The sequence below is a fragment of the Pongo abelii genome, chromosome 12 (assembly GCF_028885655.2).
Source record: "Pongo abelii isolate AG06213 chromosome 12, NHGRI_mPonAbe1-v2.0_pri, whole genome shotgun sequence".
Lineage (NCBI taxonomy): Eukaryota > Metazoa > Chordata > Mammalia > Primates > Hominidae > Pongo > Pongo abelii.
The window spans coordinates 100,317,490-100,333,040 of record NC_071997.2 but is presented as its reverse complement, the minus strand read 5'-3'; the positions used below and the strand labels follow the sequence as shown (position 1 = coordinate 100,333,040).

Here is a 15,551-nt window from a genome sequence, read left to right as displayed (position 1 = left end):
ACGAGCCATCGCGCCCAGCCTCTAATTTTTTGTATTTTTGGTAGAGACGGGGTTTTGCCGTGTTACCCAGGCTGGTCTCGAACTCCTGAGCTCAGGTAATCTGCCTACCTCAACCTCCCAAAGTGCTAGAATGACAGATGTGAGCCACCGTGCCTGGCCTAAGTTGAAAATAATACCTTTACGGTTTTTCTGAGTAAGCTCATCTTAGATTTGATTATGTTTAAAAAAAAAAAAAAAAAGAAACAAAACAACCTGGTATCTATGGGGGATTGGTTCCAGGACCCTCTCTAGATAATCAAAATCCAGATGTGCTCAAGTCCCTTGTATAAAATCGTATAGTTTTGCTTATAACCTATGCACATCTACATTTTCCTGTTACTTTAAATGATCTCTAGATTACTTATAATATCTAATGCAATGTAAATATTGAGTAAAAAGTTTTTATGCTCTATTGTTTATTGACAAAAAAGTTTGTACATGTTGTACATGTTTAGTAGAGATGCAACTATCCATTTAAAAAAAAAAAAAGTTTTCCGGCCAGGCGCGGTGGCTCATGCCTGTAATCCCAGCACTTTGGGAGGCCGAGGCGGGCGGATCACCTGAGGTCGGGAGTTTGAGACCAGCCTGACCAACATGGAGAAACCGTGTCTCTACTAAAAATAGAAAATTAGCTGGGTATGGCACAGCTATTCTTGTGGCTGAGGCAGGAGAATTGCTTGAACCTGGGAGGCGGAGGTTTTGGTGAGCCGAGATCACACCATTGCACTCCAGCCTAGGCAACAAGAGCAAAACTCCATCTCCAAAAAATAAATAAGTAAATAAAAAATGTTTTCCATCTGTAGTTAGTTGAATCCGTGGATGTAGAACCTGTGAATATGGAGGGCTGACTGCACTGTAAATTTTTTTAGGCCAGGCGTGGTGGCTAACGCCTGTAATCCCAGCACTTTGGGAGGCTGAGGTGGGCGGATCACCTGAGGTCAGGAGTTTGAGACCATCCTGGACAACATGGTGAAACCCAGGCTCTACTAAAAATAGAAAAATTAGCTGGGCGTGGTGGCGTGCACCTGTATTCCCAGCTACTTGGGAGGCTGAGGCACTAGAATCGCTTGAACTTGGGATGCAGAGGTTGTGGTGAGCCGAAATTGCACCACTGCACTCTAGCCTGGGTGACAGAGCAAGAATTTGTCTCAAAAATAAATAAATAAATAAATACTTTTACTTGTATATTCATAATGTACTGACTGGATGACTAGAAATGTATCTAATGAATATTGTTCCTTTTTAAAGGGCATACATCACAGAAGGAAGCCATGGAAGTAAGCCTTGATATAACAGCACTCAGCATTCTCCAACAGCCAGAAAAACTTCAGTGGGAGATTGTTGCAAATGTGCTTGAAGATACTGTTAAGGATCTTGAAGAACTTGGGGCAAATCCTTGTTTAACAAACTCTAAGAGTGAAAAGACAAAGGAAAAGCACCAGGAACAACACAACATTCCTTTTCCGTGTTTATTAGCTGGAGGTTTATTAACATATAAATCTCCTGCTACCTCACCCATTAGTAGTAATTCTCACAGGTCACTGGATGGTTTAAGCAGAACTCAGGGTGAAAGTATATCAGAACAAGGGTCAACTGACAATGAATCCTGCACTAATTCAGAACTAAATTCTCCTCTGGTAAGGAGGACTTTACCGGTTTTGCTTCTTTATAGCATCAAGGAATCTGATGAGAAAGCAGGAAAGATCTTTTCACAGATGAACAATATTATGAGTAAAAGTTTGCATGATGATGGTTTTACTGTTCCACAGATTATTGAAATGGAGCTGGATAGTCAGGAGCAGTTGTTATTGCAGGATCCTCCTGTGACTTACATTCAGCAATTTGCAGATGCAGCAGCCAACCTTACCTCTCCGGATTCTGAGAAGTGGAACTCTGTGTTTCCCAAGCCTGGGACTTTGGTTCAGTGCTTGAGGCTGCCAAAGTTTGCAGAGGAGGAGAATCTTTGTATAGACTCAATAACTCCTTGTGCTGACGGAATTCATTTGTTGGTAGGACTGCGGACATGCCCTGTTGAATCCTTGAGTGCAATAAATCAAGTAGAGGCCTTGAATAATTTAAATAAATTAAACTCTGCACTATGTAATAGACGGAAAGGTGAGCTGGAATCAAATCTTGCTGTAGTGAATGGTGCAAATATTAGTGTAATCCAACATGAATCACCAGCAGATGTACAGACTCCTTTGATAATTCAGCCTGAGCAGAGGAATGTTAGTGGTGGATATTTAGTGCTTTATAAAATGAATTATGCCACTCGGATAGTGACTTTAGAAGAGGAGCCAGTAAAAATACAACATATCAAAGATCCCCAGGACACAATTACCTCGCTCATTTTGCTTCCACCAGATATATTGGATAATCGAGAGGATGACTGTGAGGAACCTATTGAGGACATGCAGTTAACCTCAAAGAATGGTTTTGAGAGAGAAAAAACGTCTGACATTTCTACTCTTGGACACCTGGTAATAACCACTCAGGGAGGATATGTAAAAATACTAGATCTTTCAAACTTTGAAATTTTGGCCAAAGTGGAGCCTCCCAAAAAGGAGGGCACTGAGGAACAGGACACATTTGTTTCTGTGATTTACTGTTCTGGCACAGACAGGCTGTGTGCGTGCACCAAAGGTAAGTTGTTTGATTATGCTATAAATCTTATAAAATCCATGTATATATGGCATTTGTTTATGTGCATACCTAGTATGAATTTTAGGTTCAAATAGATGGAGAGGAATTAATTTTTTTGTAATGAAGTGGTAAATCCTTCTTTTTAAGCTGTTCTTAAAACTTTTTTCTACTGCCCTAGGTAAGGATTCTAACTGTAAATAAGTTAGTAAGTCACTTAAGCAAGTATCTTCTGGTTTAACCTCAAGAAAATCATGTGTTTTTATTTCAGTGAGTCCCTGACTCTGCATCTGCTCAAATTTATGACCTTGGGCAAGTTACGTTAAATTCATTAAACCAGTTTTTATTTATTTATAAACTAGGATAAGAAAGTCTATTTCCTAGGCTTATTAGAATGAAATAATGTATGTAAAGTTTCTGGCACAGTTATTGGTCTTTATTTCCTTCTGAAATAAAAATACTTAGCAAACAATTTTTAGTTTTGCTAAATACACTTTTTTGTCTGATTTACTCCTGATCTTTGGCTAGTAGTGAATTCGTTTTGCAATTTTGAAGCACTATGTAGATTAAGATAGAGTGCAATTATTTTTTCTTTTTTTCTCCTTTCTTTTCCTTTTCCTTTCCCCTTTCCCCCTTTCTTTCCCCCTCCCCTCCTTTCTTTTCCTTTTTTTTTTGAGAGGAAGTTTCATTCTTGTTGCCCAAGCTGAAGTGCAATGGCCCAATCTCAGCTCACTGCAACATCCGCCTCCCAGGTTCAAGCAATTCTCCTGCCTCAGCCTCCCGAGTAGCTGGGATTACAGGCGCGTGGCACCATGCCCGGCTAATTTTTTGTATGTTTAGTAGAGACAGGGTTTCACCATGTTAGCCAGGCTGGTCTTGAACTCCTGACCTCAGGTGATCCACCCACCTCAGCCTCCCAAAGTGCTGGATTACAGGCATGAGCCACCATGCCAGGCCTTTTCTTTTCTTTCTCAGGGTCTCACTGTGTTGCCCAGGCTGGAGTGCAGTGGCATGATCTCAGCTCACTGCAGCCTCAACCTCCTGGGCACAAGCGGTCCTCTCGCCTTGGCCTCCTGAATAGCTGGGACTACAGTGCATAGCTGGGACTATGCACTACCATGTTCAGCTAATTTTTGTATTTTTTTGTAGAAATGGGATTTCGCCATGTTTCTCAGGCTGGTCTCAAACTCCTGAGTTCGAGTGATCTGCCTGCCTCGGCCTCCCAAAGTGCTGGGATTACAGGCGTGTGGCATTGTGCCTGGCCTATTTTTTTCTTTATATACATTTTAAGTTAGGGAGATAAAGCAGTTTTTGAAAAGGATTACTGACAATATCAGGCAAAATGAATAGTTCTATTGATTGTCTAGCAGAAATTTAGGACTAGGAGATAGTTGAAGCCTAAGTGACTATAACTAAGGTATGGCAGAGGAATTAGGATCTGAGCAGTTATGCATGCATCTCATCTGTGGTTCTGATAGTAATTAGACTGTTTTTCCTCTCTTTAAATAGATTTCAAGAGTTTAGCCAAGGAACATAATGGTGAATGTAGTGGTTAGATTGCCTTCTTTGAACTATATGTAGTGAAATTATTTTTTTATTTTTATTTTTTGTTTTTGAGACAGAGTCTCACCCTGTCAACAGGCTGGGGTGCAGTTATGCAATCTTTGGCTCACTGCAGCTTCTGCCTCCCAGGTTCAAGTGATTCTCCGGCCTTAGCCTCCAGAGTAGCTGGGACCACAGGTGCGCGTCACCACACTTGGCTAATTTTTGTATTTTTAGTAGTGATGAGGTTTCACTGTGTTGGCTAGTCTGGTCTCGAACTGCTGACCTTGAGCGATCCGTCTGCCTTGGCCTCCCAAAGTGATGGGATTATAGGCATGATCCACTGCACCCAGTGAAATTTCTGTAATTTCTAGTGAAAGTATAATGGAAAAAAATCTTTGAATATCATAAAAATCCAACTAGATTAATTTAGAAAATGAGCAGTGTAGTCTGATAACTTTAGACTAATAAAACTTGGAATTACAGTTGAGAATTTCAGAATAACCCTTAAAATTCTGTGTGGTATCAGAGATAATTTGAATTTATTGATCGTATATGTGCCAGTTCATTGTTGTAAGAACTTTACCTGTGTTCATTTAGTCATCACACCAACTTTAATATACTATTATTGTCTCCATTTTGTAGATAAAGATACTGAAGGAAAGAAAGGTTAAGTAACTTATTAAGTAATAGAGCTAATAAATGTCAGAGCCAGCATTCAAACCTGGGAGTCTTTCATCAGAGCACTTTAAATGGCATTATACTGCCATAATACAACAAAAGATGAAGAATCTTACACTGAATTCTTTGCATTCTTTTAATCTGAAAGATTTAAAAATTGACAATTATTTAACTTGCTGTAGGTCATCCAAAATGGAGCTGGACTTGGAACTTAGGTGACATGGCACCCCGGTGCACATCTTTATAAGAAACTACTATTTTCCAGAAATGCAATAAGGGTTTTTAATGCTTTCAATTATTGGATGTGCTATGCTTTAGGTAACTCAGAAGAGAAATAGTATTTACACCTTAAATATTTAAGTTATTAAGTTTTTTAGCATTTAAATAAAAGTATTGGCCAGGTGTGGTGGTGCGTACCTGTAATCCCAGCTACTTGGAAGGCTGAGACAGGAGAATCACTTGAACCCAGGAGGAGAAGGTTGCAGTGGGCTGAGATCACGTCACTTCACTCCAGCCTAGGCGACTGAGCAAGACTCCATCTGAAACAAAACAAACAAACAAAAAAGTATTTAAAATAGATGGTGGTTTTCTTGGAGTTTGTACAGTCCGGAATTCCTAGAACATGATCTCATGTGATAGGGAATTTATCCAGATGATGAAAGATAAGAAAAACCTGAGAAGTTAGTTGCTTTCAAAATGATCTCCTAATTCTTCAGGGATTGACTGATGAAGGTGCATTTGAAAAGATAATAACAAAGGGGAAAGAAACGTTGATGTCTTAAAATGTATGTACATGTATGATTTTTAAAAAGCATCTCAGACTGAATCAAATGGATGTGACCCTGTCTTCTGAGTATATTCAAATAACATAAAACTCTTTTTCTTATGGAGAATCAAGTCTTTTCATAAAAATAAATCTATAGTTAATATATGTTTTAAGTTAATTTTATATAGGATTAATAATATACTAAATGTAGATTTGTTAAGCTATCTTTGATAATTCAGGAATAGAATATATACACACTACATATAAAATTTTGTAAAAGGCATAAAATAAAAAAGTGTGAATTTCAAAAATTTAGAGTTTAAAGTGAAAGATAAATTGGTATTCTGCTTGGTGCAAATACATTTAAAATCAATAGGAAAGACAAATGAGAAAGTAAGACTAAGATGTATCAGTGGAGTATAAGGATAGGGTGCAGTTATGATACCTGACAAAATATTAATGCTTAAAAATTAAAGTTTTTTAAAAGGCCACAATTAATAGGGAACATACCATGAAATATAACAATACTGAATATAAATATGACCCCAACAACATAAAGCCTATATACCTGTACTGATATTCAGAAGGAGAATAATAAGTTGAGCCATAATTGCTTTGAAAGTCTTTAATAATCTCACTATCTGGGATTATCAGACTGTATGGTCACATCCTTGTTTTGGTACTTGTTTCTTGTGTAAAACATTCCTTTAGTCTTCTGTTCCTGCTTTGCTAAGAGTTTCCAATAGGAATGAATGTCACATTTTGTCAAATACTTGTTTGCATCCATGGAGATCATTTGGTTGTTCTTTTTAGTTCAGTATGGTGAAATATATTGATTGACTTTTGGATATTAAATCAACTTTGCGTTCCTGGGATAAAACCCACTTGGTCATAATGCATTACCTTATATATTGTTGGATACAATTTGCTAAAATTTTGTTCATAATTTTTGCATATTGTTTATCAGGGATATTATATGTTCCTTGTAATCTTTCTTTTTTAGTTTTTGCTTTTTGTAATCTTTATCTGGTTTTGATATCAGTGTAATGCTTGCCTGATAGAATGAGTTGGGAAGTATTCTCTCTCCAATTTTGTGGTAAAGTTTGTGTAGAATTCGTCTTGTTTTTCCTTAAATATTTGGTAGAATTCACTAGTGAAGCTCTTTGGGCCCAGAGATTTTTTTTAGTGGGAAGATTTTGAATATACAAATTCAATTATGTTTATAGAGACTTCCTAAGGTTTTTTATTTTTTATTTTTTAGTGAGTTCTGATAGTCTTTTTGTCAGTTTTTAACTTATGAAATTTTAGCGTAAAGAATTTCATAGTATTACCCACAATCCTTTTATTTACTTTTTATTTTTTTTGAGACAGAGTCTCGCTTTGTCACCCAGGCTGGAGTGCAGTGGTGCAGTTTTGGCTCACTGCAACCTCTGCCTCCTGGGTTCAAGTGATTCTCTCACCTCAGCCTCCCAAGTAGCTGGGACTACAGGTACACCACCATGCCTGGTTAATTTTTGTATTTTTAGTAGAGACGAGGTTTCGCTCTGTTCGCCAGGCTGGTCTTGAACTCCTGACCTCAAGTGATTCACCTGCATTGGCCTCCTAAAGTGCTGGAATTACAGGTGTGAGCTACCATGCCTGGCTCCTTACATTCCTTTTAATATTTGTAGACTCTTTAGTGATGTCACTGCTCTCATTTGTGATACTGATCGATGATTTGGTTTTTTTTTTCCTGCTTCATCTGTCTAGAGGTTTATCTGTTTTATTGATTTTTTTTTTTTCAGAACAACCTGCTTCTTATTTAAATGACATTTTTTTCTTTGTTATTTTTCTGTTTTCCCTTTTACTGGATTTCCATTTTAATGTTATTATTTCCTTCCTTCCGCTTGATTTGGGTTTATTTTGCTCTTCTCTAGTTTTTTTCTTTTCTTTTTTTTTTTTTTGACACAGAGTTTCACTCTGTCACCAGGCTGGAGTGCAGTGGCGCGATCTTGGCTCACTGCAACCTCTGCCTCCCAGATTCAAGTGATTCTCCTGCCTCAGCCTCCCGAGCAGCTGGGACTACAGGCCCGCGCCACCAAGCCCAGCTAATTTGTGTATTTTTGGAAGCCACAGGGTTTCACCATGTTGGCCAGGATGATACTGATCTCTTGACCTCGTGATCTGCCCGCCTCGACCTCCCAAAGTGCTGGGATAACAGGGCATGAGCCACCGCGCTGGCCTTCTTTAGTTTCTTAAAGTAGAAGCTTATTGGTTTGAGATCTTTTCTAATATAGGAAATTTAAAGCCATAAATATTTTTGGAAGCACTGTCTTAGTGATACCTCCAAAATTTTGATACATTGTGTTTTTCGTTTTTTTCATTTGGATCAAAATATGTTCTAATTTCCCTTGTGATTTCTTGTTTGGCCCAGAGGTTATTTAAAAGTGTTTTGTTTAGCCTCCAAATACTTGAGGTTTCTCTAGATTTCTTTCTGTTCTGGATCTCTAACTTATTTCCATTGCTGTCAGAGAATATAATTTATATGAAGTCAGTATTTTGAAATTTATTGAGACTTTTTCATGACCCAGCATCTGGTCTGTCCTGGAGAATGTTCTATGTGCACTTGAAAAGAATTTGTGTTGGGCACCCATGGGGTAGAGTGTCGTACAAATTTCACTTGTATACGTGTATGTTTTTGAGTTGTTAAAGTCTTCCTGATTTTATATTGAGCCTTCTTCTATCAATTTTGAGAGCAAGTATTGAAATCCCTAACTATGTTTTTGTTGAATTGTTCACTTTTAAGTCTGTTTTTGCTTCATTTGTCTTTTGGCTCTTTTGTTAGACTGTTTCATAATTGTTACATCTTTCTGATGTATTGGTCCTTTTGTCATTATGAAATATTCCTCTGTCTCTATTTTGTGTCATGCTAATAAAATCACTCTGGTTTTCTTATGGTTACAGTTTGCATTATGTATCTTTTCCACAATTTTACTTTCAACTAACTTGTGATTTTGAATCTGAAGTGGGTCTCTTAGATGCATATAATTAGGTCTTGCTTTTTTATACAGTTGGATAACCTGTGCCTTTTAAATTTGAATGACTTTACGCTTAAGGTAATTATTGCTATGGTTGCATTTATGTCTGCCATTTTGATTTTTTAAAATGTTTTTTACATTCCTTTGTTACTCCTTCACTGCATTCTTTTGTGTTGAATAAATATTTTTAGTGCACCATTTTAATCCCTCTGTTGATTTTTTTTTTAAGAAAAAAAATTTATATAACATTAGTGAAGAATAATTTGTTAGGGACACCCAGAGACCTACTGTCAAACCAAGAACTAAAGCAGTATGGGTATCTTGCATCTATGAATGTGTCCCTCCACCCCTCTCCCAAACTCTGCCCTTTTCCTGCAGATAACTGTTACTCAATAATTTTTATGTCTTTCCTTTTATAAAGAAAACTGGTTTTATGCTTCGGATGTGAATATTTCAACATATTTTATTGATGTTGCTTGTTTTTGCCCTTTATAAGAATGATACCAAACTCTAACTAGTTTTGGGGGACTTGATTTTCCTCTCTTATTATGTTTTAAGATTACCCATTTTGCTGCATGCCTTGTAGATCATTTAATTTTCACTTACACTTAGTACTCCAGTGTGCAAAAAACCCACAAATAATTTATCCATTTTCCTGTCAGTGGACATCTTGTTTATTTCTGTTTTTTCTGCTATAAACATCTTGTGTAAGTTCCTTGGTGCACATATGTGAGGGGCTCTCTATTCTTTTTTTTTTGAGACAGAGTCTCGCTCTGTTGCCAAGGCTGGAGTGCAGTGGCGCCGATCTCAGCTCACTGCAGCCTTCACCTCCCGGGTTCAAGTGATTCTCATGCCTCAGCCTCCCAAGGTTAGCTAGGATTACAGGCGTCTGGCTAATTTTTGTATTTTTACAAAACAGATGGGGTTTCCTCATATTGGCCAGGCTGGTCTCTAACTCCTGACCTTAAGTGCTCCACCTGCCTTGGCCTCCCAAAGTGATGAGATTACAGGCGTGACCCACTGTTGCCGGCCTGAGACTCTCAATTCTTAAGAGTAGAATTGTTGGGTCATGGGTTATAATCTTTTTTTTCTTTTTAATATATGTTAAATATACGTAATGAAGTTTACTATTTTAACTATTTTACAGCATATAATATAGTGGCTATAATATATTCACAATGTTGTATAACGACCAGTACTGATTTCCAGAACTTTCCCATCATCCTAAACAAAAACTCTGTAACCATTAAGCAGTAACTTCCCATTCATTCTACCCTCCGCCGCTGGTAACCTCAGTTCTACTTCTGTATGACTTTGCCTATTGTAGATACCTCATATAATTGGAATCATATATTTGTCCTTTTGTGTCTAGTTTCTTTCACTCAGCATATTTTTAATGTTTTTAATGTTCACCCATGTATCACATCTTTGTTCCTTTTTATGCCAAATAATATTCCATTACAGTAGGGCCCCTCCACCCCCCCCAGCCCCTGCCCGTTATCTGTGGTCAGCTTTGGTCTGGAAATATTAAATGGAAAATTTCAGAAACCAACAACTGATAATTATTAAATTACTCACCATTCTGAGTAGTGTAATAAAAATCTCTTCTTGTCCCACCCAGGACACAAATCATCATTTTGTCCAGCATCTCCATGCTGTATACACTACCTGTCTGTTAGTCACTTAGTAGCTGTCTTGGTTATCAGATTGTCTGTCACTGGTATCGCAGTGCTTGTGTTCAAGTAACCATTTTACTTAATAATGGCCCTAAAGTTCAAGAATAGTGATGCTAGCTATCGGATATGCCAAAGTGAAGCTGTTTTGAAGTTTTTTCTTTATGTTGAAAAGGTGAAAATTTTTGACTTGGAAAGAAAACAATTTTATGTGCAGGTTTCTAAGATTTATGGTAAGAACAAATCTTCTATTTGTGAAATTGTGAACAGTATATTGCTATCATTGTTCTATTTTGTTATTGTTCATCTCTTCCTGTGCCTAATTTATAAATTAATCATATGTGTGTGTGTATATATGAATATATATATATATGAAAAAACAATATATATACATATTGGGTTTGATACTATCCACAGTTTCAGTCATCACTGCGAGGTCTTGGAACTGTGACTACTGTAAGGGGTGACTATTGTAACTCAGCATTTGGGTTGTTTCCACATTTTGGCTATTGTGAATAATGCCCCTATAAACATTGGTGTACAAATATTTGAGTCCCCGTTTTCAGTTGTTTTGGGTATATACCTAGGAGTGGAATTGTTGGGTCACATGGTAATTCTGTGTTCAACTTTTTTTTTTTTTTTTTTTTGAGATGGAGTTTCACGCTTGTTGCCCAGGCTGGAGTGCAGTGACGCGACCTCGGCTCACTGCAACCTTTGCCTCCCCAGCTCAAGTGAGTCTCCTGCCTCAGCCTCCCAAGTAGCTGGGATTAGGCACGCACCACCACGCCCGGCTATTTTTTGTATTTTTAGTAGAGACACTATTTTGCCATGTTGACCATGCTGGTCTCCAACTCCTGACCTCAGGTGATCCTCCCACCTCGCCCTCCCAAAGTGCTGGGATTACAGGTGTGAGTCACCACGTCTGGCCTATGTTTAACCTTTTGAGAATCACCAAGTTATTTTCCACAGAGTCTGCACCATTTTACATTTCCACAAGCAGTTTGGAAGGGTCCCAATTTTTCTACATCCTGGCCAACATTTGTTATTTTTGGTCTTTTTGATAATAGTCAACCTAGTGGTTGTGAAGTGGTATCTGTTGTGGTTTCGGTTTGCACTTTCCTAATGATTAGTGATGTTGAGCATTTCTTCATGTGTTTATTGGTGATTTGTATTTCTATAATAGACGTAGAAATGTCTATTCATGTCCTTGTCCACTTTTGAATTTTTTTTTTTTTTGGTTGAGTTGTAGGAACGTTTTTAGAAATTCAGGATTCATATCCTAATAGATATGATTTGCAAATACTTACTTTGTCACATTCTGTGTGTTTTCTTTTTACTTTCTTGATAGTGTCCTTTGATGCACAAAACATTGGCATTTTGAAAAAGTCCAGTTTATCTTTTTGTTGATAATCTTACGTTCAGACATCATTTTCCTGTTTTTCTTTAGTTTTTGTCCATTGTTCCCTTTAGCTAATTGGCTGTATAAAGAGAATTCATTTAACGTTTTTGACTAATAATTCCAATATCTGGGCTTTCTCAGGTATGCTTTCTGATAATTCTTTTTTTTCCTCCTGTAAATGGGCCATACTTTGCTATTTCTTTGAGTGCTTTGTAATTTTTTGTTGTAGTCAGAACTTTCTGAGTATTGTAATGTGGTACCTCTAGAAATCTTATTCTCTCACTCGGGGAGATTTTGCTTGTTTCCAGCTGCAGCCATCCATTTGTGACATTTTCAAACTATTTGTACAAAGGCTATAGAACCCTCTCCCCACTCTTATCCTTCCAAAAAAGAGTTCTATCTCTTTAAATCTTCCTGTAGATCCTGTTTCGGCTTTGTCCCCTTAAATCTTCTGGTGGCTGCTGCTTGGAGAAGCAGCTGCAGTCTCAGAAGGGTGAAACCCAGGCAAGAGTCTATTCTGGTCCCTTAGGGAACTGCTAGACCAACCAAAATGCCCAACCCTATATTTTGGGAAGAGAAGGTCCTTCCTGTCCGCCCTGGCACTAGCCAGCTGCTTCCAGCACATGTGCCACTTTCCCCCACAGCTGTGTCAGGGCTGAGGATGGAGGGGATGGTAGCTGGTAGGCCACCCTCTTACCAGGGATCAGTCTCCTCTGTTTGTTGTAGATATCCTGTTAGGTCCCATAGTTCTGAAATAGTTGATTCCAATCACACTTTCTAGTTCAGTGGTTGCTTTGGTGGAGGGACTGATCCCTAGAGCTTCCTACTCTGCCATTTGGCATGAAATCACTGGTCCCCGTGTTGATTCTGGTTTCTTTTTCTGATACTACTTTTTGTTGAGTTATATTTTGGTGGTTTAATTAATAATACAATCTACTTCAGAATAATACTTTATTCTAGTAAAATATGTAGGAACTTTGCTCTTATCTCTCCCTACCCCGTACATTACATTTAAGTATGTTATAAACCCAACAGAATGGCCGGGTGTGGTGGCTCACGCCTGTAATCCCAGCACTTTGGGAGGCCAAGGCAGGCAGATCACCTAAGGTCAGGAGTTCAAGACCAGCCTGGCCAACATGGCAAAACCCTGTCTCTACTAAAAATACAAAAATTAGCCGGGTGTGGTGGTGGGCACCTGTAATCGCAACTACTCAGGAGGCTGAGGCAGGGAGAATCACTTGAACCAGGGAGGCAGAGGTTGCAGTGAGCTGAGATCACGCCATTGTACTCCAGCCTGGGCAACAGAGCGAGACTCCGTCTTAAAACAAAAAACAAACAAAACCCAACAAAACATGTTACAATTATTTTATACAACCATTATCTTTTTTAAAAGTTGGCAAAGAAATGAGAAAAACATTTATTTATTATATTCACCTACTTACCATTTCTGTTCTTTATTTTTTCAGTGAACTTGAAGTTGCTTTCCTTCCTCTTAAAGGAGCTTTCTTTGGGGCTTTCTTTGTTACATATCATAAGGCAGGTTGCTAGCATAAAGTTCTCTCAGTCTTTGTTTTTCTGGAAATGTCTTCATTTCACATTCATTTTTGAGGATTAACGCTACGTAGAGAATCTGTTGACAGTTTCTTTTCTTTCTGTACTTTAAATGTCATTCCATTGCCTCTGGTCTCCACTGTTTCTCATAGTGATCTGTTAATTTGTGCTGTTGTTTTCATGTCTGATGAGTAATTTTTATCTCGCTGTCTTCATGATGTTCCCTTTGCCTTTGACTCTCAAGAGCTTATATATATGTGTGCTATTTCTTTATGTTTATCCTATTTGAGGGTCATTGAACTTGAGTGAATTTGTGGTTTTCTATCGGATTTGGTAAGTTTTTGCCCATTATTTTTTCAGGTGGAATTCTCTTCTTCATGGAATTCCCATTACATGTATGTTCTTAATATTTTATCTGTCCCATAGGTCTCCAAGCTTCTTTTAATTTTTATTTTATTTTTTTTGAGACAAAGTCTTGCTCTTGTAGCCCAGGCTGGAGTGCAGTGGCACGATCTCAGCTCACTGCAACCTCCGCCTCCCAGGTTCAAGCGATTCTCCTGCCTCAGCCTCCTGAGTAGCTCAGGGGATTATAGGCGCCTGCCACCACACCCGGCTAATTTTTGTATTTTTAGTAGAGATGGGGTTTCACCATGTTGGCCAGGCTGGTATCGAACTCCTGATCTCAGGTGATCTGCCCGCCTCTGTCTCCCAAAGTGCTGGGATTACGGGCGTGAGCCACTGCTCCCGGCCTTTAATTTTTTAAAAAATATTTTTATTTGTTGAGTCGTTTATACCATTATTTCCTCTAATCTCTATACCCCTGGTTTCCTCTTATTCTATAAAAATATTTACAATAGATCCTTGAAGTCTTTGCTAAATCTGAAGTCTGAGAAGACATTTTCAGGTGTGTGTGTGTGTGTGTGTGTGTTTTACATCTTGAATGTGGGTCTCTCTCTCTTTGCATGTCTTGTAATGTTTTATTTATTTACTGGACATTTAAAACAACACTATAGCAATCTGGATTCAGATCTCCCTATCTTTTGCCAGGTGGTTGTTGCTTTGTTTGTTGAATCTGTGAAATCTGAATCTGTGAAATCTCTTTTGTATTGTGCAGCTGCTGATTTCTGTCATTTATTCTGCCTAGTTTTAGTTTTTAAGACTTGTTTCTTATTTTGTTTCTTCTGTGGCAGCAGAGCTTAGTATTCAGCCAAAGATTGATAAGTGCAGTGTCCAAATACCTTTAGCCAGTAAGGCTGTGCTCAAGTGTGCCCTGGCCTTTATTTTCTGTTGTGCTTTCTCAGGTCTCTTTTGCATAGGCATAGAGGCTTAGTTGACTGAGGATGTAATAATGGCTTCGGCTCCCTCTGGTCTTTGCTGGACATGTGCACAGCCTCTGATCAAGGTGGGATTTGTGGAGAGTTTACCAGGCACCCTGTGCTTCTCTCACTACGTGTAATTCTGTGTTAAACCCCTGGTGTTTCTAGTGCTTTGCTTGCCCCAGACAGAATTGTGACCTCAAGTAGCAGACCTCCTTGTTTGTTTCCCACTGAAATCACCTCTTTAAACTGGAAGCTCTCCATCAATTGAGTCCCATCTGGAGATAGCAGTGAATGTGCTGGTTTTCACTGCTTACCTCACCCTCGTTAAATTACAGTTTTATCTAGCTTTATAGTTGCCTTTCAGGAAGGGGATTTATCATCTTCCTTCTTCTGCCATGCTGGAAGTGAATCTCCAAATTAGAATGTTAGAATATACTATTACCCATTAATTTTTTTGTCTTAATTAAAGCTAAATTTGCTGTCAGTTTTTTTCCTGTGACAGAGATTTTAAACTAGAAATTTGAGTTGCCTTCATTTCATTGTGAATGCTTTAAAAAATAAGAGTATTTGTTAAGTTTTGTTACTGTTGAGATTAAGAGATCTGGCTGTGGATTCCAGTATAGCTAGTGCCTCATCTGTAAAATGGCCACAGTAGTAGTTCTACCACAAGGGTTTTTGGTAAAGAGTAAATGAATTAATTAAAGCACTTAAAATACTGTCTCATAAAAGTAAGTACTAGATAAATACCTGTTTTCATGTATGTTTATGTATTTATCATTTTCTTCATAAAAATTTGGTTTCAATTTGTAATTCCTTGGCAATTAAATTTCTAAACTCTTGGAAATCACATTGGTAGCTTTCCTTATCTGCCTATGAAGTGACATTCAATTGTTTCCTAAGTAGTATTACATTTGAATATTTGAA

At 38.1% G+C, this 15,551-nt stretch overlaps 1 protein-coding gene across 23 annotated transcripts in view; it reads left to right on the top strand.

Annotated features, from left to right (window-relative positions):
- The window catches only part of BIRC6 (baculoviral IAP repeat containing 6), a 258,994-nt gene that overhangs the window by 55,767 nt on the left and 187,676 nt on the right, over positions 1–15,551 (top strand). For all 23 annotated transcript variants that reach the window (XR_002913821.2, XM_063713739.1, XM_063713738.1 and 20 more), the window contains one exon: positions 1,288–2,682. Coding sequence is in view for 22 of the 23 variants with exons in the window: in XM_063713739.1 (XP_063569809.1) it covers positions 1,288–2,682 (1,395 nt within the window). In the remaining variant the exon portion in view is untranslated. The remainder of the gene's footprint in view (positions 1–1,287; positions 2,683–15,551) is intronic.